The 24,226-nt window shown below is 39.0% G+C and overlaps 2 protein-coding genes across 2 annotated transcripts in view; one reads left to right on the forward strand and one right to left on the reverse strand.

Moving 5' to 3' along the window:
- The window catches only part of Mms19 (MMS19 nucleotide excision repair protein), a 187,216-nt gene extending 164,784 nt beyond the window's left edge, over positions 1 to 22,432 (reverse strand). The window contains exon 1 of the mRNA XM_067135913.2: positions 22,151 to 22,432. Coding sequence (XP_066992014.2) covers positions 22,151 to 22,238 — 88 coding nt within the window. The 5' untranslated portion in view covers positions 22,239 to 22,432. The remainder of the gene's footprint in view (positions 1 to 22,150) is intronic.
- Positions 22,433 to 22,506: 74 nt separating this feature from the next.
- The window catches only part of LOC136857325 (ubiquitin domain-containing protein 1), a 42,635-nt gene continuing 40,915 nt past the window's right edge, over positions 22,507 to 24,226 (forward strand). The window contains exons 1-2 of the mRNA XM_067135914.2: positions 22,507 to 22,688; positions 22,963 to 23,199. Coding sequence (XP_066992015.1) covers positions 22,607 to 22,688; positions 22,963 to 23,199 — 319 coding nt within the window. The 5' untranslated portion in view covers positions 22,507 to 22,606. The remainder of the gene's footprint in view (positions 22,689 to 22,962; positions 23,200 to 24,226) is intronic.

Here is a 24,226-nt window from a genome sequence, read left to right on the forward strand (position 1 = left end):
GTTCAAACGGTGTCAGCCTAAGACGACGTTCCATGTTACACTGTCACATGCACAGTCACTACTCACGAGGTCTCCTATACAACTGCCGCTGGCACTGGGGGTGTGTGGTGCACGGCCAACACACCTGCGTATCAGTGCTCCGCTATTCCATGACATTTGCTCAGTCAGTGTACTGTTTTACTTGTGTTCAGCTGTAAATCATTTCTAACTGCCCAGTCCACTAATCCATCAAAAGTTGCTTGTAGATCTTCACTTGATGAAGATGCAATTGCCACATCATCCGCATAGACATAAATTTTTACATTCTCCCCACTTACTCTCCTGATTGCGTTCATGGTCACTGTGTTGAACAGGATTGGACTCAACAGGTCCTCCTGAAGCAGTCCTGTTGTTTGTTTTACCGCAAAAGACATTATCAAACAGTCATCAATTTGTATGTAGTTCTCTGGAAGTATATTTCATATCAGAACAATTAGAGCATTATCACTTCCAATTAGAGGCTCCAGTTTTCCTGACAGAATGCTCTGTTGATCGAGTCAAAGACCTTTGAAAAGTCGATGAAAGCAACATGTAGTTTCTGTTTCTGTCTCCCTGTTGTTTCTAGTATATCATTTTGTAAGCACTGAACAGCCTGTAGAGTAGAGCTGTGCCTTCGAAACCCAAACTGCTCTTCCGGTATCACACGGCCCACAAGTTCTGTTAGTCTTTTTTCAAGGAGCTTAGTCAGTATTTTAAATGGAATGCATTCTAATGCAATATCCCTGTAAGCATGTGGATTCTCATGATTTCCTTTCTTCTTGTATAGTACTTTTAGTGTGGCGTATCTCCATCTGTTCAGAATGGATCCTTTTATGAGGCATTGATTCGTGACGGATGTCCAAGCTGCTTTGAGCTCCGTAATGTTCTGTTTCAAGTGTTCAATAAATAGGTTACCTGGACCACAAGCCCCGTGGTCTTTTCTTTTCTAAATTGCCTCCTCTACCTCGTCTTCTGTTAACAACCCAGTAATGGTAATATTGTTATTGTCATTCTTCTTGGATGGTCTGGAGTCCTTGAGCTGTAGTGCCTTACTGAAATGTGATGTCCACATTTATATTGCCATATGCCTTGGAAATTTTGATCACCTTGGTTGCAGAACACTGTAGGGATCTCGTTCCACTCTTTCTATCAATTTAATTTCAGTTAAACGCTGGGATGCTTCCTTGGCTTCTTTAATCACCTTCTTGTAAAGCCTCCTTAGTGTTGAATATGTTTGTACGTTTGTTTCTATTTGAAATCTGGCCACTTTATATAGAGCATCTAATGCATCCTCCTTGCCTCGTAGCAAGCAGCACTGAACCATGGTTTAGCTCTACATTTGTTTCATTGTTCTGTTAGCTTTGAGTTTTCCAGCATATTTTCTATGATACGTACTGCTTTGTTCAGATTTCCCAAACGTATCCTCTCTAAGAGATCCGGTGTTCTTGCTAATTCCTCAGCTATGCGGGCGCAGTTAATCATACTCTAATTCGTCTCTTGTGAGTGTAGGACCCCATCATACCCTCTGTCTACAATGAAGGTCGTCTCTACTGGCAAGTGCTTCTTGACAATTATGTCTTCAAGAACCATCTGTTTCTTGAGGTTGAGTCCCTGTTTGAGAAGACGAGATTGGTTGTACTGGTCACGTTATATGAGAAGTATGTTTTCTTCTCTAGATCATTAAGTTCATTTTAGATTATAATACTGTGTACTGGTTAGGTGGTTAAACTATATATTTTTTTCTAAAGTTAGCTACATTTTGGAGATGGTAGGTTCAAACCCCACTGTCAACAACCTAGAAGATCTTGAAAAGACTTTCAGCTTATTAGGTCATGGGATCCCTGCCAACAGAACAAATTTGACCGATGCCCCTGTAGCTCAATCGGGAGAACATCCCATGCAAAATCAGAAGGTTGTGGAGTCACTGGTGTCCAGCTGGCCATTTTTGTTGTACTAAACATCTCTTTGGGATGTACTATATGTACTTAATACAATCTAATAAGCTGAGAATCTAGTTTAAATACAATGCAGATGTGAAAGCTAAATACTCAATAAATTTGAAGGAGTTTAACAAACACTGTTTTCATGTTCAGACAGAACTTGAGCGCGGTCACACCAACTAGAGTATGAGGGTGTACTGAAATGGGCACAGAGGAAAATGCTCTTTTCCTCCCAGTGGCTACATCACTTGCGTAGACTGGTTTATTTTCAGCACAAGAGGTTAGAAAATTCACCACCATAGGATTATCTGCAGTACCATAAGGGGTTAGACTTTTGTGTATGTGCGTGAGTAACCTACATTCATTTATCACCATTGGTTTAATAGGTGTTTTTATTGCATAGTAGTCAGCAATGACACCTATCTAGGTAAGGAATAATGGGAGTGAAGACTGATGAGATAATGAATGTATTCAGCAAATAACAGCATTCCATCATCTACTTACTTTCCAAAATGTTGCAGTTTTATAATATTTGACTATAAAAGTAAAGAAACTTTTTAGGGCAGGGTGGTGGGTCCCCAGCAGTGACAATGAACACTTCTCTCTCTCTCTCCTGCAAGTCATACAAGATTTGTCATATTCCACGTCCTAAGTTTCAAGATAGGCAAATGGAGGAACTGTAACTTTATTGAAGTCCTGGCTGCTTCTGGGTCAGTCCTAACCCTTTCCCATTCCAGCATAACTGAAAACCTGCAGTGTTAATTAGTTCCTACCATGTTAAACTGCAAGGGGGAAAAGAAAACCATTATGACTCCCTAGCATGTTACTTCATAGCTTTAAATTAGCAGATATCAATTTTCTCTTATAACTAACATCTCCTCCCAATATATCTGGTTGTCAGAGATGGATTTTGGGGTAGACTGAAGATGATGAGACTAGGCTAATTTTGTTTGTGGCCTTTCAAGTGAAATTAAATTCCCTCTGCTATTCATTTCATGTGGTTATTACTAGCCTGGTGGAGCCCTTGTAAGTCAGACCCTCCTATGCTGGTGTGGGAAACTCTGTGTTATTGTGGTGGAGGATAATGTTGGATGTGGTGTACAGGTTGCAAGGATGTTGGTGACAGCACAAACACCTAGTCCCCAAGCTAAGGGAATCAACCATTTAAGATTTGAAACCCTGACCGCACTGGGAATCAAACCCAGGGCCCTCTGGACCGAATGACATTATACTGACCATTCAACCATGGAGTTCAACATTCCCTCTGTTAGGCAGATGATTATTACTCCTAATTGTTTCTAACCTCATTTTTTCTCTAGATAACGACACCTGCCTCAGATCAACAACTACTATAGGCTATCTAAATTTAAAGTCATAGTTATAGTCATGTTTTAAATGACTTTTATTAATTACTATCTAAGGTTATAGTCATGTTTTAATTTTTTTAAATTTATTACTATCTAAGGTACCCATCCTCCGTATGAATTTATGAACAAGGATCAAAGTGATTAAATTAAAGTGCTCACAAGTATATGTGTGCCCAGTTCTCAAAATGGATACACACGTTTAGCACTCACAGCAATACAACTCTAGCTTCCAATCGCTTTCCGCAGAATGGCATGGTCATTCTTCGGCTGGCCTGTTAACAAACAATTTTACAAAAATGATGATGAACATGGCTTCACGAGACTCCTATTTACACACAAAATGAGTAACCTATTCATTAGTGAAGGTGACCACAGAAAAAAAAACCACAAGAAAGCTGAATTTTCTGTAAAACTGTTATAAAGAAAATGCACATGCCGTTTCTTGCAGAAAATTTAATTTCAAGGCACTAGGTGCATTACATTTTTTAATGGAGGCAATTGTTACGCTTTGTTTTAGTTGATATTTGGCAAAAACTGCTCAAATTTGGGAAATAACCCTGTAAAATCTCCACACTAGTTTGAAACTGTGATTATATCAAAATCAAAAACATCTCTTACATGACTTCAGATTACCCAATTTCAGCTCAATTGGTCCAGTAATTTTCAAGCCTATCCAGAACAAACAAAAACAAATAAAACAACGGCATCTCATTTTTATTAACAGTATAAATAATCATACTGTTTACAATACACGTGGGGGGAGGGGGATGTGATTAACCAAGCTGTTGGCTTCCACCCAAAAGGCTGAGGTTCGAATTCTGGGTCAAGATTTTCATCTCAAAAAACATGTGATTCGGGAAGGGCATCCGGCCTTAAAAATCCCAGCATAAAAAAACAGGAAAAAGATCCTTGATGGCTCCCGGAAACATCAGAAATACCTGGGATAAGTTGAAGAAAGTTGTTTTAGTGTTTACAATGTATATGATCTTGTTGCCTAATAGTGAGCAGGAGTTGCACAATGTTTACCGTGCCGAAAGCAACTGCTGCTGCGCATGCAAGTACCATCAGTAGGCTGTCAGAAGTAGTGTGTGGCACATGATCGGAATACAAAGAACACAAAGTTTTTAATGCACTTAAGATGCTGAGGTTTAGTCACTTCTATCACGAGCACAAAGATGCACACACGAGAAGCTGTCAATTGTGTACACTGTTTTATTTAGAAATTATATACACATTATACGCACACATTAATGAACCACCATCTTGAACTGAATAGAAGGAGAAGAAGACTGCCACATTCGCATGTCTACCAACTACAGAACACTACCAACACAACATAACCACTTCAACAACACAAGTTCTCATACTCGACTAACGATTCTCAGTAACAACTCAACTTCCAAGATGATCCTTTATATACCTTGCCTGGCCAGGCTTCTAGAAAAGTATGACATGACATGCTTTCTCGTATCTTCTCGAGTCTCCAATAACCTATGTACAAATGGATAGAACATTCTATACAACTCAAGTGACATAGGTGCGTTGTTCTAGATTATTACTCTGTGTTGCACAACATAACAGTGGATTTATACAACATATTTGCAGGTAATAATAAATTATATACTATTAATCACATGTTCTTACATTAAATTAAATCGTATTAATAAACATATCGCAGAAGTATCATGACATAACCTCACATGTTCTGTTACACAAGACAGATCATACAACACACAAATAATAAACGATATGACCACAATTTATACCAAATAAAGTCCATACTGACAACCTGCCATATAAAACTACATAGATAATAATAATCAAAATAACAATAGATGTAAACACCTCACAAATAATAATAATAATAATAATAATAATAATAATAATAATAATAATAATAATCCACAGCCCATTTCCAGTCATTCGACTGGATCAGGGATGGAATGAATGAAGCCCCATCTAGCGGCGAGGATAGGAATTGTGCTGGCTGCCGAAGCCTGTCGCACGCCTCTGGGGCAATGATTAATGACTGACAGATGAAATGAAATGATGTTGGAGAGTGTTGCTGGAATGAAAGATGACAAGGAAAAGCGAAGTCCCCACAGAAAAAGCTGTCCCGCCTCCACTTTGTCCAGCACAAATCTCACATGGAATGACCGGGATTTAAACCACAGAACCCAGCGGTGAGAAGCCAGCGCGCTGCCGCCTGAGCCACAAAGGCTCGATAATAATAATAATAATAATAATAATAATAATAATAATAATAATAATAATAATAATAATAATAATACCTACTAATTGAGCTCGATATTTTCACGGTTTACCCATGGGTTTAGAGAATTGTTTCCAAGTTATACTAGTCCATTACATACTTGCATCACTTCTAAGACAACAACTTTGATGTGAAGAACAAAGAATACCCTGGTCAGACATCAGTGGAAGAGGATTAAAGTCAGACGCTCAAGGAGTTGTCCTAAACACTACAATACATGCTGATAATTCAACCATCAGCAAACGTTTAAAGGCAAAGAGAATGATCCAGAGGCTCAGACAATGGGTCCCAGTTGAACTGTGGGAAAGAAACATTGCAAAACGTTCAAACTTCTGTGAACTGCTGCTGTGGAGACAAAAGCAGAAGTTGTTTCTGCATTGAACAGTGACCGGCAATGCAAAATGAATTCATTACATCAATCCTATGCACAAGAAATCATGTGTTGTTACGAGCTCCCGATCTCAACATTTTTCTTACCTTAAGCATACTTATCTGCTCCATTCTGCTACACATTATACTGCTCTGCCTGCTTGCTAGTCTGCCTCACTACTGCTTGCGCTGTCACTTCTCCCCACGCCACCACCTGACGTCACCTGTCTCCAGCATTTTCTAGACTTGCCTTCCCTGGCATATATATACTCGCCGCTTTCCTTCGACCAGCGATCAGGTGTGCTTCGTGTTTTGTAATAGGCAGTGGGAGCTCCTGCATTCCGCATGGCTGGACCGTGTGCTGTTAACCTTCTTCTTCCTCTTCAGACCGGGTGAGCAGACTAGTATTTTACATTATGTTTTCAATACTTGCCTTTTCCTTGCCTTGAGAGGCTTTACTACTATTTGATTCTGAACTCTAGTCCCTTCAGAACTCAACATCAAAATACAATTATGGTGCACAAATTTTCGTTCTGAGACTTCTTCTCCGAGTGTGTAAGAAGGGAGTGGTGGACTGCCGACCTTATCAGTGACTTTGAACTTTGCGTGTGGTGTAATCAACGTTATTATTTCCAACCGGGACTATGCAGCCTGATCCCTACTTATATTTTCATCCTCCTTGTTTCGCTTCCTAACATATTTTTCTCTTTCTCGTGTTTTCCCTTGTCCTTTCCCCTTTTCTTTCTTTCTACCTTTTATTATGAAGGTTTTAAAAAACTAATCACTGTGAAATTGTGGTCTGCGAATCGAATAGTGTATTTTCTCTGGTCTTTGAAATGTTCTGTCATCTTTCTTATTTGAAGCAAGCCTGGTTGACCTTGGGGGATTAGACATTGTTTTTACTTGCACTTATATTAATTTCCAGAATGTTCCATTCTGTTTGTGAAAGATTGAGTATGCCTTTTCAAAGTTTTGGTACTTTAGTGTGAATGACTCCAATTTATGTAAAAACCTGTCCAAATCTAGTCCTTGGAAATTTAACTGGATGTGGGCGTAAACTCTGTGAATAAATAACAAAGAAAACTGCCAACTCCTAGCAGACTATTTCAAAGAGCTGCTAAACTGTGAAGAACCTCTGGACAGACTAGAGACCCAGCAACCAATCCATGAGAACCCAGATTCTAAACCTCCAAATCTAGACGAAATCAAACAGGTAATCAAAGAGCTTAAGGATAACAAAGCGCCAGGTGAAGATGGCATAGTGGCAGAAATGTAGAAGATTGGAGGAGAAATCACAGCGGAAGCAATTCATCGCTATATAGAAGATGTATGGAAAACTGGGAAGATCCCTGCAGACTGGAAATGTGCACTTATACATCCGCTTCACAAGAAAGGTAACCGAACAGACCCGAACAACTACAGAGGGATCTCTTTACTGTCAATTGCTTATAAGATATTCTCTAAAGTTCTACTAAACAGAGTTCAGGAACAGACTGACCACCTCATTGGAGAATACCGAGCTGGTTTCCGAAAAGGAAGGTTGTGCGCAGAACAAATTTTCAACCTCAAAAGTATACTGCGAACAAGAGCAATAAGGAGTCAGAACACCGTAGTCATCTTTATCGATTTCACAAAAGCATATGACTCAATAGACAGACAAACCTTATTTAAAGTCCTAGAGGAGTTTGGAATTGACAAAAAACTAGAGAACTCATTAAACAAACCCTGACGGATACCATTTCGAAAGTCAAGTTCCTCGGAGATATATCTGACCCGTTCGAAATCAAGACAGGGGTCAGACAAGGAGATGGACTGTCCCCGATCCTCTTCAACCTAGTTTTGGAGAAAATAATGAAAACTTGGGAAGAAGCTCTGAAATCGGAAGGGATAAGAGGAATACACCTTGGAAGAGAAGGACAGAACTTGGAAATTAAATGTCTAGCTTTTGCCGATGACCTTGCCGTCTTAGCTAAAAATCGAGAAGACGCTATAAAGATGATAGAGAAACTGCACGAAATCGCCGGGAAAGCAGGTCTTAAAGTTTCTTACGGAAAGACGGAGTATATGGAGTGTAGGCACTGAAATGAGAAGTACATGGAGATAAAGTATGGGAAGATTAAAAGGTCAGAGAAGTTCAGATACCTGAGAGAATGGATCCAACCCAATGGGCTAGACAAAGAGGCTATCAAAGGAAGAATCAGAAAATTAGAATTGGCCTACAAACTAACCCAGAGTATGTACAACAAACGGGCAATATCCTACATGGCCAAAATTCGACACTATCATTCAGTAATCAAACCAGAAGGATTGTATGCCTCAGAGTGTCTTATTTTGAATAAAAAAGGGGAGCTACAAGAACTGGAAAAGAAAGAAAGGAAGATCCTAAGGAAGATTCTGGGACCCCAGAAAACTACTGATGGAACCTGGAAGAAAAGGAAAAACAAGGATCTTTATAAACATACGGAAAAGATCTCAGACACAATGAGAAAGCGAAGGTTGAACTTCTACAGACATCTAGTAAGAATGGATGAAAGCAGACTGACCAAAAAGATCTTTAAGTACATTGTAGGATTGAAGGCCACCACTAAGTGGGTAGAAGAGGTCAAAAGAGATGCAGAAGAAGTAGGAATTACACTAGAGGTGATCAATAAAAGGAAAGAGTTTAGAAACATAATCAACAAAATCCAATTTTTTGAGGACAAACCACCTAAAAAGAAGCCCAACCGGATAATCTCTGAGGAGGAGAGAAAAATACGAAGCGAGAGAATGAAAAGGTTCTGGGAAGAGAAGAGAAGAAAGGCCAACAAGCCTTAAGTTCTATGCGGTCCCCAGTTGGCCAAATTCGGAAGAAGAAGAAGAAATAAAACATGAGTTTGTGTGGCAAAAAAAGAAAATTAATTCAAGCACCCTTTACTATCCTGAAGATGGTAAATCTCATCATATTTTGATTAAAGGATGCATAACGAATAATAATTAACAAGAGACTGTTTAAGAAAACAAAAAAATTGTATCTGCTTGTTATTTATATTGAAGTGTTGTGGAGCCACCTTTACATTTCCTAGAATATTGTATAACTTAAATCCTAAATCTTGATCATAATTCTAGTCAGAGATATGTTCTTTAAAAGCCTACTTGAAAACTCAGAATGTGAAGAATGCAGGGCCAATGCAGGTAAGCAGGTATGAGACACTTTTTTAAGAGATTCTGCCCCTAGGTCAGAGGAAAGGAAAAAACGGACTCCAGTCAGAAATTCTTTGGGATCATTAACTTCTGAACACACCAGCAGAGACCTCCAATGGGTGACAACTTTTAACAATAACCGAGCTTTATGGGATGAATCTATGGCAGACTATTCATTAAGACATACCACACAAAGGATATTGTATGTATATTATCTAAATGTACAAGAAGACCAAAGATGAACAAGGTAAACTGCAGAGATGGTTCACTGAAAATCTAAATTTCATCAAGGGTTTTGTGGTACAAGCAAGATTTACCCAGGTTACAATGAAATTACACTTTTAAAACATAGCTGGTCATTTCTCAAACAAGTAAATTTTTTCCTCCTCATAAGAACTTGCCATACAGAATATTTTCTCTACCAGCCAATAGCATGCAATACCGTACCAAAGTACAAATAATTCAAAAAGTCCCACATAACATACCTTAACTTTAGATATTTCACAGGATCCTTTTTTCAACATACACGTCTCTGGTAAAACCACAATTGAATCGTTTATTTTAGAAAGGGGTCAAGTGACAAATTATGACGAAATGAGTTATTTGTGGGAACACGTTCTGCAGGGGTAGACACATATTTTAGTGCAGAAAAAAGTCAAGTTCTGGCCTGTTATTACTTATGTTAAAAATTGCGTTTAGTGCAGAAAGGGGTCAAGGGACGCTGCTTGACTCGTTTCTGTTCTAAACTGTAGGTAAATTTTGTGGTGGACCTAGGAGGTTGGCACCGCTTCTTACAGAGCCATATGTTTTACGTTCTTCTTCTTGTCAGCTGAGCTTCCTGTTCTGTTTGGTTTGTTCTAAATGCTGTTTGCAGTTATCTAGTAAAAGCCTGCAGTGGTGTGGTGTTTAATATTGTGCCATGTTTTAAGTGTTTCAATAACATTTAAACAATGTCGGACAGCTCGGAAGACGAGCCTGTTATAAAAAGAAAACGGGGTGTAAGAAAGGATGAAACATACAAACGAAGTATTATTCGTGAAGCTAGAGTGACAGGCGCAGGGTATGTCTCTTACTCTGGTGTTCAAGTAATCCCAAAGAGAAAGCCCGAGAACCTCCCATGTAAGGGTTCAGCCAAACGTTAGATAAATATTCATGAACATGTAATAGATAATAATTGGAAATATTTTCACAATCCCGAGAACAAAAATGCACAAGATGCCTACATTCAAACTTTGGTTGAGGTTAAGGCGGTTAAACGTAGAAAGAAAGTAGGCCTAGGCTTACAGACCCCAAAGAATGAAAGTGACAATGATCAAACTTTTAAAAGAAACCGCACTTATTTATGTAATATAAAGATGGTGTTCTACATAATGTCTGCAAGAATGCTTTCATGAAGATCCTTAGCATTTCACGTAAAAAGCTGGAAAAGATTTGCCGGCCATTACTTACAAATACAACTCCTAAAGACAAGAGAGGTCAGAACAGGAGTGGCAATGCCGTTCCTGGAAGTGTTTGCGTGCGAATGCATGAGCAAATTTCAAAATACAAAGTTAAAGTGACCCACTATGGTGGTAAAGAAACAAAGTATTTGGATGCTCGTCTTTGTGTAACAAAAATGCATAAAATGTTCATCGATGAAAAACCTGACTTGAAAGAAGTTGTTAAATACAATTTTTATTACAGATATTTCTTGGAAAACTTTGGTTACTCTTTCGGTTGACCACAGGTTGGTGTATGCAGTATGCGCGAAAGTCTTAAAGCGAAACTTAGAGATCCATGTTTAAATGACAATGCCAAGCGGGCTGCAGCAGCAGAACTTATGATACACAGAAGATGGGCAAGCAAGTATTACAGTACTACGAAAGAAATATCAAAAAATTTGGATGAAGATACTGCTGCTCTGTGCTTTGACTTCATGCAAAACTTGCCGCTCCCGAATATTCCGGTCCAGGAAATATTTTACATGCCACAGCTTGGGTAAACATGTTTTGTATACACGGTTTGAAAAGTCAAAACTGTATGTTTACCATGAGGGAGAGGGTAACAAATCTCCAGATAAAGTGTGTAGTTTCTTGTTGAACTATATAAATACAGAAGTGCCTAACACAGTAAAAAATCTCATCCTGTTGAGTGATGGACCATCAGGTCAAAACAAAAACCATACCGTTGTGAGGTTTTTGATGAACCTATGCGACAGAGGGAGATTTGACACCATTACCCACAACTTCCCAGAGCGTGGTCATTCATTCGTGCCTTGAGACAGAGACTTTGGAGCAATAAGGCAGATTGCCAAGAAAATTGATCGCATTTATATTCCAGAGGAGTATATTGAGCTGATACATATTTAATTTAATCGTATGGTGATTTTATACAATATATATACAAGGCAAAATCAAACTTTAAAGTCCATCCTTCTCAGCCATTCAGTTAAACCGAGTGTGAGAACGAACAAATCGTCAGGAGTGCCAGGGTACGAATGAAGAGGACAGCGTTGGATCAGGTGCTCAATCGTCTGTTCTTCCAGGTTACAATCACACATTGGTGAACTGATCCAACCTCACTTGTACCTAAAATAATTGCAACAACCATGTCCAGTCCTTAACCTGTTAATATGGCACCAGAGGTTCCTGGGTAGGTCAAAACCGTTTGGCTTCTTTGTGGGATCAAGATGGTGGACACTTGTTCCCAATGTTTTTGCTGACCACTCATGCGTCCAGCTTTCATTTAGGTCGAATCCATCTGCAATGAGTTGCCCTGCAGTGACACTTACTGTCTTCTTGATTGCAGTCGCTGCAGTGACGGATGACAGAATTCTTGATGTAGTGGCAAAGAGGGTGACGCAAAGACTTTCTTAAGCTTTCCTTAGTAGAGCTTGCTTTCACCTCAAGTGAGGTGGAGGGATGTGACTCAGCACAGGTAATCAGTGACATGGAGTTCATTTGATGGTACCAGTAATGCAACGCATTGTATCGTTCAATTTTGTGTCTACCTTCTTCACATGTACACTTTCCAACCAGACAGGAGCACAGTACTCAGCTGCCGAGTAGACAAGGCTGATGCCAGTTAAAGGTGGACAATCAGCAGAGGCTCCCCAGGAGGTACCACAGAGCTTATGCAGTATGTTGTTTCTCGTGACGACTTTATGAGAAAGCTTAGTGATGTGCTCTTTGAAGTTCAGGGTTCTATCTAAAGTGACGCCAAGATATTTTGGGAAAGGATTGTACCTCAGCGTTTGTCCATTGAGCAGGACTCTTGGTTTGTAGTTTGCAGCACGATTCACTAGGTGGAAACAAGAGACTTCAGTTTTTGTTGTGCTGAGGATCAATCTACAGGTCTTAAAGAAAGTTGACATCTTCTTGAGGTCCTCTGTACGAATTTGTTCACCGTCTTCAAAGTTATTACTCTGCGCTACCAGTATGATGTCATCAGCATATATGAACTTAGTTGATGTTGTGGTTGGTAAATCATGAATGTACAAATTGAATAGCAATGGTGCTAAAACAGATCCCTGTGGTAGACTGTTATTTAGTTTTCGTTTGTGGCTTTTAGTGTTGCCTAGAAATACTTCGAATCGTCTTTCAATAAGCACGCTAGATATTAGATTCACGATTTCTCAACTTGGTACAACTTGCAGTAGTTTGTAGATTAGTCCCTGTCACCAAACAGTGTCATATGTACCTGTTAAGTCGATGAAAACATCTGTTGATTTTAGCTGTCCTTGAAAACCAGCTTTGATATGTGTAGTTAGGGCAAGAACTTGATCAGTGCAGCTGCGTCCACGTCTGAATCCAACTTGTTCAGGAGGAGTAACTGCTTCAATGAACAGATCTATTCTGGTTAGGAGGATTCGCTCAAGAAGCTTGAATATGCAACTAAGCAAGTACTATTGGTTGATAACTTTCGGGGCTGTCCTCAGGTTTGAGAATGGCTATAACTTTTAAGTTTGAATTGTCTGGGCAATCTGCTCTCTTGGAGTATGTAAGTGAAGAGAGAAATGAGCCAGTATATACAATGCGGGCCCATGTTCTTAATAAATTCATTATAGATATTGTCGGGACCAGCAGCCTTGCCGATTTTCAGTTGTTTAATTGCATTTTCTACTTCAACTGTGGAAAAGGGTCTGGAAAGCGGCTCGTTTCTTGGGGCACTGCGCTTGAGTTTAGAAATGTTACATTTTACTATTCTGGTATGATTCTTGTCCCTCTTTGTCCTTGTGAGGTCTCCGATCCTGTTGGCAATAATATCAGGACTCGGTTTAGGATGCGGCTTTTTGGGGTGTTGCTTGCCAATTAGCCCATTCAACATTCTCCAAGCTTTCCTGCTTCACTTTGCGAAGTTCAATTCTTTGAGTGTAGCTTCCCATTTCTACCGCCTGTTCTTATTTAAAGAGTGGAGTAGCTGTGAGCCCAGTGTTTGATTTCCAGAACTTTGGTATTCTTGGTATAAAGCCTCACTATCTTCATTCCATCCAGGTACATATTCTTTCTGTAACCCCTAGGAATGTTGGACTTAATACTGAGAGCCAATAAAACCAATTGTTTTACAGTTCACAAAGTCATCCCTATGCTTCAAAAAGTGGTGGCCAAAATCATACAAAAAGGCCACAAACTCTGACAAAACCTCTGGCAGAGGTGTTCCCAAGAAGCACAAAGAAATGTTTAAAATTTTGCAATACATCCAGTTCTGTTATAATAAAAATACTTGTGGAAAAGTGGTGGTTCTGCCATTCATTAACACTGCTATTCATTCAACATTCACTCTGCTGAAAGTAGCTTCTCCTCCCAACTTGCCGACTGAGATGGCGTATCCCTCAGGGAAGGTAAGTGTTTTTACAACAAGATAGGCCTTAATTATTATTATTATTATTAGAAAGGGGCACCCAAATGGGCATTAGGATTTACAATATTCACACATCGACACGATTCTCTTGTTGCAAGTCGTGATGTGATACCTGTCACACTGTTTGCCACATAAAACGCATATATATTTGTCATCTGGATTATGAAAAGACTTCACAGTGCACATCTTGTGGTGAAAACCATGAATGGAGAGACGTGTTATGATGTGTCATTGATCTTGATTTTCTTTGGTCCAGTTTCTCACCAACATGGCATCTGAGGTATAAACGTCGGGGTCGATTTAGTTTTTCTTTTCTTTTCTTCCCTTCTGCGTAGAAGTTCATTGTAAGCTCCAGTGGATGGCAGATGGAGTCGCATTCTAAGGTTCTGAATGTAAAATGTTTCTTTGGCCAATTCATGGATGATGGAGCCGATTTTCCAACTCGTAAAATACATTTAAGAAAGTGTGCTTTTACTTTCTCTATCCTTTCGAGATCTCCGAGTTTGAGATGATCCCAAATTAATTCCAATCCGTAAGTCAAGACAGGTGATATTACTGTGTGGAATAACATTAATGCCGTAGATAAAGATAGTGCTGCGAGATCTTTTATCTTGCAGATGGCCCTTATCACTGCCGCTGTTCTTTCTTCTGTGTGGTACCTAAAGGACAGTGCTGTTGTTTGAAGAGTTATTCCTTCCTAAGTACTTAAATTTGTTGACTGTTATTAGATCATTGTTACACGGAGTGTCTTTTGTTGAAGGTCTCCCTCCTTTCTTAAGGTCATTTGGACCGTCTTCTGAAGATTGATCGTGAGCTGATATTCATTAATCCACTTTTCTAACTCTAATAAGGTGGCTTGTAAGCTGTCTTTGTTTGATGACCCTAGTACTATGTCATCTGCGAAGAGGATAACTGCTGTGTCAGGTGAAGATTTTACTGTATTCGTAATGTCGGCAGTGGTAATGTTGAGCAGTAAAGGGCTCATCGGGTCACCCTGCAGTATTCCATTCGTGTGTCTGATCAGATCCGAAGTGTCGACTCCATCTTCTATCTCTATGTAGTTCACCATTAAGATGTTATTTAGCAACTTAATAAGGGGATGATCTTCGCTGATCATGTCTTTGATCATGATTAGGAGAATTTCTCGATTTACTGAGTCAAAAGTCTTCGTGAAATCCACGAAAACTGCATAGTACTTCCCTTTGGGTTATCTTAATGCTTCTTCTACATCCTGTAACAGATAATTTACAGCATGAAGTGTGCTTCTGGGCATAAATCCAAATTGGTATTCCGGAATTATTACAGAATCTTGTAATTTCTTTGTAAGGGTCTTCATAAATATTTTGAGGATGTTGTTTTCCAATGCAATACCTCTATATAACAACTGGGATCATTCGTCTGTCTTTTGCCCTTGTATAGGATTTTCACTGATGATCTCCTCCATTCCTCAGGTATAGTTCCAGATCTTAGGTAGGCATTGAATAAGTTCATCCAGAAAGGCAGTAACATTTCTTGAGTTTCTTTGAGATGTTCGGTATGAATAGCATCTGGGCCGGGGGCTTTCTTGACTTTCGACTGATTCACAGTTGCTCTGACTTCATCAAGTGTAACTTGGATTATATTTCCGTCTGAAGTCATGTTGATTGCAGGGAATGCCTGGGTTTCATTTTCCAGATTCAAAACGCCTTTAAAGTGTTCTTCCCATTTATCCATAGGGATTTCTTGAGACCTTGAAACTATATTTTTTCGAAGGACTATAAATGGGTCATGTTTTGCTGCTGTAGCTAGTTTCTTTGCTTCGGCTTCCAAATATTTAGATCTCTTGGAATGTAGGAGTTATTTTTACTCTCTTCTGCCTTGTGCACAGAGATGAAGATAATTGAGCCAACAGTATGGGCATTGTGTAGCTGTTCTAGGGTTTTCTTTAGTTTGAGATAACACTCTTCGTCGAACCAAGGTTGAGCTATTCATTTTCTGTTTGGTAGCGAGGCCTTGTGTAGTTGGTCAGTTACAATTTCTAGTGCTTCATCTATATGTCCTTCAGTTGCAAGCAGTTCTGCCTTGACAATTTCCTCATCATTGAGAGTTCTTGTATCTATTCTTCTGGAATACTTTATCTTGTTGTTGCTCGATGTTGAGGTTTGTTGTGGGCAATGGAGAATAATATCTGTTACGATTGGTATATGTTTTCTTATCGGAGCTGCACCTGTGGTCCACAGACCTTGATTTTTTATGACGATTCTATCCCCTTTATAGAAAACGAGATCGATAGTGCTTGATCCAATGTAGGCAATGTAGGTCTTCTCTTCTCTCTTATTTATTAGATTATAGTCTTTTTCTATTAACATTTCGAGCACACAATCGGATTTTCGAAGCTTTTTTTTTTTTTTTCCTATTTGCTTTACTTCGCACCGACACAGAGAGGTCTTATGGCGATGATGGGATAGGAAAGACCTAGGAATTGGAAGGAAGCAGCCATGGCCTTAATTAAGGTACAGCCCCGGCATTTGCCTGGTGTGAAAATGGGAAACCACGGAAAACCATCTTCAGGGCTGCTGACAGTGGGGCACGAACCCACGATCTCCCGATTACTGGATACTGGCCGCACTTAAGCGACTGCAGCTATCGAGCTCGGTCAAAGCAGTTTATCAACACAATAGTTTAGATCGCCTGCTATGATAATGTTGGTGTTATTGTTTGTTTTTGAGATAGCTGTGGAGAATTTCTCTATGACGTCCCCTGACGAACTTTCAGGACTGATATATACACCAATTATGTTGATGTCAGTTGTTTTTACTATTACCATATTGTCCTCTTTGTATATTTCTTTTAATTTACCATTCATAAGTTTCAGAAAGCATGAAACTCCCCCTTCTGCTCTGCCTTCAGTTGGTTTTGCGAGAGTAGGAATACCATAGAAGTCTGGAATGTCTATTGGTTGAAGTAGGAAGGTCTCTGTAATTATCAGCGCATCTGCTTGATTTATCGATTCTTGTGATATCAGTGAAAGTGCATTTTTCAGGCTTTCTGAATTCCATAATATTATTTTGACAGCCTTGGTTTTACTCGAGGGATGCCCCATCATTTCTTCTCTGTGAGAAACAAAAACGTCTCACTAGCATTCCTTTAGGCCAGAATTAAGGATCCGATGTTTCTTCCACGTTAGTGAAAGGGACACCAATTTTGAAGGCTTTCTTTTCGCCAAGCGTCTTCAATTCTTCACACATTATTTGTCCTGTGCCTGTAGTGATATTATTCTTTAGTTTTCCTACATGTAACCACGCAGTTTTGTCAGCTGTCCCCACCTTCCTTTATTCCAATTACTGCCTGTGTGCGGTGTTTTTTCCCTCTTTTGGATTGGGCCACGGTCCAGAGTTGATTAGCGTTTCCCATTGCATCATCAGGTTCATAAGGTTCTTGAGATTTTTCCGGATTTATCACATCAATGTCGGTATGGTTCGAGTTGTGTGATTTGAGATGAACGATTATTTTTGTTGTATGAGGGTGTTTTAGTGTTTCTCAAACATTTGGGTTGTTTAAGACGATCATTAGATACCAAACAGGGGTTTGATTTTGAGTCTCCTATTAGAGTTGGGTTTGGTTTTAGCGAGGATTCTTCCAGTTCCTCTCGGATTGTGCATCTAATTATTTCCCATATATTAGAATCATTCTTCATCACATGCTCTAATATAATATATAAGCCTTAAGAAAACCTATAAATATAATATTTCAACCAGTATTTCTTGTAGCCTATGTCTACTTTTGGCCTAGGACCTACAAACAGCTTCTGTTTCAGGTTCCCATTAATGTGAAGAAGATAAAAGACCTCACTAACCTCAAACCTTACCTTGTTGGGTATGATGAGTTCTATAACGATATACTGTATTGCAATGGCCTACTACGGATGCAAAATGTGGTGTGGAGTTAGAAGATGAATGAAACAATGTACTACCAACCAGATAATATATGGCTTTGAACTTTGAGACTGATCAGGTTAAAAGAAAGAACCAGTTATTTTTAAACAGGTTTTGTTTGTTACAATAATGATTTTCTTGCATTAATAATGCTATCTAATATATACATAGGCCTAAATAGTTTTGCATACAATTCATTTTCATTACAAAACCATAAAACATGCCTCCGTTTTGCTTAAAAAAATATATCCTTGTTCCACTTCTTTCTTCCAGTTCTGTTTCTGTAAAATATAAAAACACAAAACAAATATAATTTTTGTGATTATGTTTAAAATGCATAAACAAATTTGTGGTTTTTAAGATCCCTAAAAAGTTCTTTGTATGAGATATTAAGTATTCTATGTTTTTCTCAAAATGACTTATTTGTCGCTCGACCCCTTTCTGAAATAAAAGATCCAATTAGAGTATGGCTCTAGTGTATGGGAGACTACTTGAATTGAGAACTGGAAAAATTCCCACGAAAAACAGAGTGATTTGTTCTGGATGATTTCTGACAAAAGAGTAGCATTACGAAAATACTCCCCCCTGTGGGTGGGGGCGGTAGAATAACACCCACGGTATCCCCTGCCTGTCTTAAGAGGCGACTAAAAGGGGCCTCAGGGGCTCTGAACTTTTGAGCGTGGGTTGGCGACCACGAGGCCCTCAGCAGAGTCCAGGCATTGTTCCACTTAGTTGTGCCAGGCTCCTCACTTTCATCTATCCTATCCGACCTCCCTTGGTCAACTCTTGTTCTTTTCCGACCCTGACACTATTAGGTTTGCGAGGGCTAGGGAGTCTTTCATTTTCACGCCCTTCGTGGCCCTTGTCTTCCTTTGGCCGATACCTTCATTTTTTGAAGTGTCGGATCCCTCCCATTTTTCCCCTCTGATTAGTGTTATATAGAGGATGGTTGCCTAGTTGTACTTCCTCTTAAAACAATAATCACCACCACCACCACCACTATGAAAATACTGCAAACTTTGGGCTGGGAGACTTGGGAGACTGCTTGACTAAATGGTATGTTCTGAGCTGTCAATAGAGAGATTGCATGGAATGACATTATTATTATTATTATTATTATTATTATTTATAATGATATAATAAAGAAATTATAGATGAAGAAATAGCTGATAAACAGTTTGGCTTCAGAAAAGGAAAATCAATGCTTCATGCGGTGAAAGTTTTATCAAACGACATAGAAAACAACCTGAGGTATCCAAAAGGGAAATATCATGCAATCTTCATAGATTATACTAAAGCCTTCGACTACGTAGACCGCGGAATACCCATATCAAAACTCGCAGACATGACTGGAGAAAACCATACTATAACCAAAATCATACAAAACATTTGAACATACGACATGCTTCAGATCAGTGATGAAATCACAGTATCTAACAATATTGTACAAAGAAATGGAGTCCTAAAAGGGGACCCCATTAGCCCCCTTCTTTTCAACATTGTACCTGCCAACATAGGAAAAATGTTAGAAGGAACTAAAGAAACATTGCCATTAATGCTTTCACGGCCGTACTTATAGACATGATACTGTATAGGCTTTTGGGCTTACGCCGTGTCTAGAAGAAAGGTGAAATTCTTAACGTTTCGCAGAGAACTGTGCTCTGCGTCCTCAGAAGAAATCTCGACTGTCCACGAGAAAGGCTTCTTAAACAATGACATTTTGAATTTGGACGTTATAATAGAAGTGGAAATGGTATGTTCATTCGCCACCAGATGGCTAAGCGGTTCATATAACGTGTTTGTGTAACATATGACATTGACAGGTGTATGATATAGACACAAGCCTGGAATGAAACATCTGGCGACGAGGAACGTATGAATTTGGAGAGCACAGAGACGAAATAACAATAGTGAAGGGACAGAGAAGGGAACTACCTACGTAAATTCTTAATGGCTGGCCACCAGGTATTACTTAATTGATAGCCGGTGTCCCGGTTGAAATTGTTAAGATTTCTACGTATTTCCACAGCTTCCCGTATAATCCTGGACCTGTAGTATCTAGTGTGGGTAAGAGCTCAAGCATCTTGGAACATGACATCATGATCCAACGATAGAGCGTGCTCAGCTATTGCCTATTTGTTGGTTGGTTGAGACAAATATTACGTTTATGTTCTTTGATACGGGTATACATCGGCCAAACATGCCGATCTATTGGTACCATTCAGAGTGTCATTGTTTAAGAAGCCTTTCTCATGGACAGTCGAGATTTCTTCCGAGGACACAGAGCACAGTTCTCGGCAAAACGTTAAGAATTTCACCTTATTTTCTGGACACGGCATAAGCCCAAAAGCCTATACAGTATCATGTCTAAAGAAACATTGCTTATTCTATATACTGACGATATGCTCCTAGGTTCGTCCAACAAAGAAGACCTGCAATCAGCTTTAAACAACCTTGAACAATGGGCACAGAACAACAAATTGGAAATAAATCTAGATAAAACGAAGCAAATGACTTTTAGAAAAAGGGGAAGAACCCAAGAAATAACATCATATTACTAGAAAATGAACCTTTGGAAAGTGTCAAAAAATTTAAATATCTTGGAATAACACTACAGATAACCACTAAATCCTTCAGCATGCATATCGAAGAAAGGACAACAACAGCCATATGTGCAATTTATAATATTAAGAATTTAACATCCCTTGCACTAGCGACAGCTATGACGCTTTTTTGAAACCATAATAATGCCTATAGTTACGTATGGGCTCACTCTCATTTGGGAGAAACTAACCATCTCTGATCCTAGAAAAATTGAAAATGTCAAAACAAGATTCCTGAAAAGAACAACTGATGTGGAAAATGTGCACCAAACAGAATGACCTATGCCCTGACGAGAGAAATGTTCTTCCTAGAAGAATTAAGGATCAAACTACAACTACCTTCCACCAGACTGAACAATGAACTAATAGCAGAAAGAAAACGGAAAGCAGAGGAGATAGACAACAATTTCTTTGGGACAGACACAATGATATACAGGGATTGGACTGGAACAAACCAAATACAAAGACATGTTACCATTAGGCTAGCGATACATGGGTTTCACCATAAACTATGTGTTAACAAAAAGTTTCATCAAGCAAATGATCAATGTATTTGCACATTATGCGGCCAGAAATGTGAACGGTATCATTTTACAGTTTGCAAGAGTCTAACAAAATCTATACGCTCTTATAACACAGAAAATTAACTGAATGTATTAAATGCCCTTTTCATTAATAATGGAATGACATTAGAGGATGAATAAGTGTTAGTGGTATTTTTAAACTTCTTACAAAATGTTTAAAAGTAGGAAAGATCACAATACAAAGATAAAGTTGGAATTCAAGAGAACAAAGTCAGGCAAATATTTGTTTATAGGAAGAGGAGTTACCACGGAAGATGTTTGATAAATTTCCGAATTCCTTGAAATTATTCAAGAATAGACTAGGTAAACAACTGCTATGCAATCTGCCACCTGGGTGACTGCACTAAATGCAGATCAGTGGTGACTTATCAATGAACAGGATATAGCCACTAGCTGTCATTTCCCCAAAACAGAGTTTTAATTACGGAGGACACCAAAGGGTTTCCACCATCGTATATTATACAGCGCAAGTGCATTTATAAGTACAGCAGGTGTAGGCAGTTCATTTTTATACGCCAATCATCCAGAGAGGGTGCAACAAAAAGCATAACAAGTATGATTGTCTCACTAATGGCTAGTTGTTTTACGTCGCACCGACACAGATAGGTCTTATGGCGACGATGGGATTGGAAAAGGCTAGGAGTGGGAAGGATGCGGCCGTGAAAATGGGAAACCACGGAAAACCATTTTCAGGGCTGCCGACAGTGGGGTTCGATCCTACTATCTCCCGAATACTGGATACTGGCCGCACTTAAGCGACTGCAGCTATCGAGCTCGGTGTGTCTCACTAATAATATAAGTTGAAAAAAATGACATGAAAATAGAACCGGTTACATCCCTGTAAGTATTACCACCTATACGTGAAATCAAGTTATTAGACGTCAGTTATATCACCTCCCAATGTTCCTTCTAATAGTATGAATTAACAAGAGACACAGTAATGAATGATTAACGTAACGATGGAAATCATATGATGAATGACAGAGCGTTGAAATGTACAAGTATTATGATGAGGTAATAATGACATAGTTGCAACAAAGTAGAATATATTTATTGGACAATACCTGAGGCTATGTCGTGACCTTTATCCATAAGTTTTTCATCTTCTTTTATAGCATCGGAGAGGTTATCATTTAGCCACGGTGCCTCCATCACTTCAAAAACTTAGAACTCCCAGAATTACACGTATATATTTTACTGTCGGTGCTCGTTCAGTAGAGCTGAAACGTTATTTATAAAAGCTATATACAATAACAACACTTGTAGACGATTTCATTCCGGTAATTTAAATTTTATATTCACGAAACATAGGTTAAATAACGTGGTTTTGAAACAAAATAATGATGTTATGGAACTAAGGACAGCAGAGACCTCTGATGGCTTTCGGACGTCGTTGCGCTTCTGTCATTGGCGAAGAAATGCGAGCGATGCATTTGGAATGATGATCGGAAAATGGAAGAGCAAGCATGTGAAGTGCTAAGAAATATTGCTGAAATGCCGCTAAAATTGAGGCTCTCAGAATGGGAGGGTGCATAGGAATTAGCCGATCGAGAAGTGATGCTATAGAAGAGAATTCAGGAAATGTTACCAGACCAAGTTCAGGTAGAAAGTGTTATGAAAAAATGTGTTGCTTTGTAACCTTGGTTTGTGTTTGGTTCCATTTGGGTCAAGACAGGAATCTTTAAATGTTGCTTGTTATAGCGTGTGCATGCTTTGGTACTTTGAGTGAAATACAGGTAAACTGTTACCGAGCTGGTAACAGTATTTTTTTGGAAAGAAGTTTAGTACAAGGGGTAGAAAATCTTCAATTAAGGTTAGTATTTGTTAGTGCTCAGAATTGTAAAGTCAGCATATTCATTTTAATTATAACTTACAGGTAGTACCCGTAAAAACCATCCTTTGTGCCATGAAACTATACGATGGAAATCTGATGTGCCATTGACTGAAGGCCAGTTGCGCAGCAAAAGGGATGAATTCTGGGATACAGCTCCTGCATTTGATGGGCGTAAGGAGATTTGGGATGCATTGCGAGCTGCAGCGGTAGCAGCTGAAGCACTTGACTATGAACTTGCACAAGCCATCCTTGATGGAGCAAACATATCAGTTCCTAATGGTAAGTGTGTAGTGCATAAGCAACTGCAGAAATTCTATGCCATTGTAATGTAGTAGTTTCCTAATGATTACATTTATGGTCATATCATTTTGTGTTCTCTTTCTTGATGGGTTCTCATACCTTTCTGAGATAACCTGACTCGATCAGAATCCCTTTCAGTGTACTCTCAAAACAGGCTTGTCATAACCTGACTCGATCAGAATCCCTTTCAGTGTACTCTCAAAACAGGCTTGTCATATAAAGCATTTCTAAAGCTGTAATCTTTATCTTGACCATAAGTATCACTTGATAATACAGCAGAACAAGAGCATGATTTTTGTTTACATTGTCTTAGAACAATTTCTGATTGCACCTCTCGGTTTTAATGGATTTGTTATGTACTGAATTAATTTCCCATATATATGGATGTGATAGCCTCATGGCATTGCCATATTTCTCACCTAGGCAGCTGTTGTTTGAATCCCGGCCAGTGTATTTAGATTTTTTGAAATGAAAAGTCACTCCTCCCGTGGTTTGGGTTCCACATACTACTGGAGGTTCCGTGACTAGGTCTCGATATCAAAAATCGTGTAAAATTACAGACTAGCTTGTTATTTTACCATATATTGCTCTCAATGAGTGCCATATGAATGATTTATTGAATTGCTCAGTCCTTGGTCACTACTTGCATCAATATTTGAGATTGTTTTATGTGAGGCGAATGGAGGAGGATTAGTTACGTAGCTGAATAATGGACTGCTGTGGAGGGTAAGATATATAGATTGAAACTAATGATCTAAGGAAAAGAGATGTGGAATTAAACGAGGTGATAAAATTGGAGCCTGTCCCATTTCTTTATCTTGAACCTTAGGATGTGGAATCTTATAAATCGTACTTCTTACTGTCCCCGTTTCTACCACCAAGGTAATTTGCCCCAGACTAGTCAGCCGCTCTGAGGCGCGCTCAGTTTGAACTATGATGAATAATAACTTAAAAAAGTATCCACCCTGGATTTTGATGGGGAATAATAACAAGTATGGATATGGAT

This window comes from Anabrus simplex, chromosome 1 (assembly GCF_040414725.1).
Source record: "Anabrus simplex isolate iqAnaSimp1 chromosome 1, ASM4041472v1, whole genome shotgun sequence".
Taxonomy (NCBI): domain Eukaryota; kingdom Metazoa; phylum Arthropoda; class Insecta; order Orthoptera; family Tettigoniidae; genus Anabrus; species Anabrus simplex.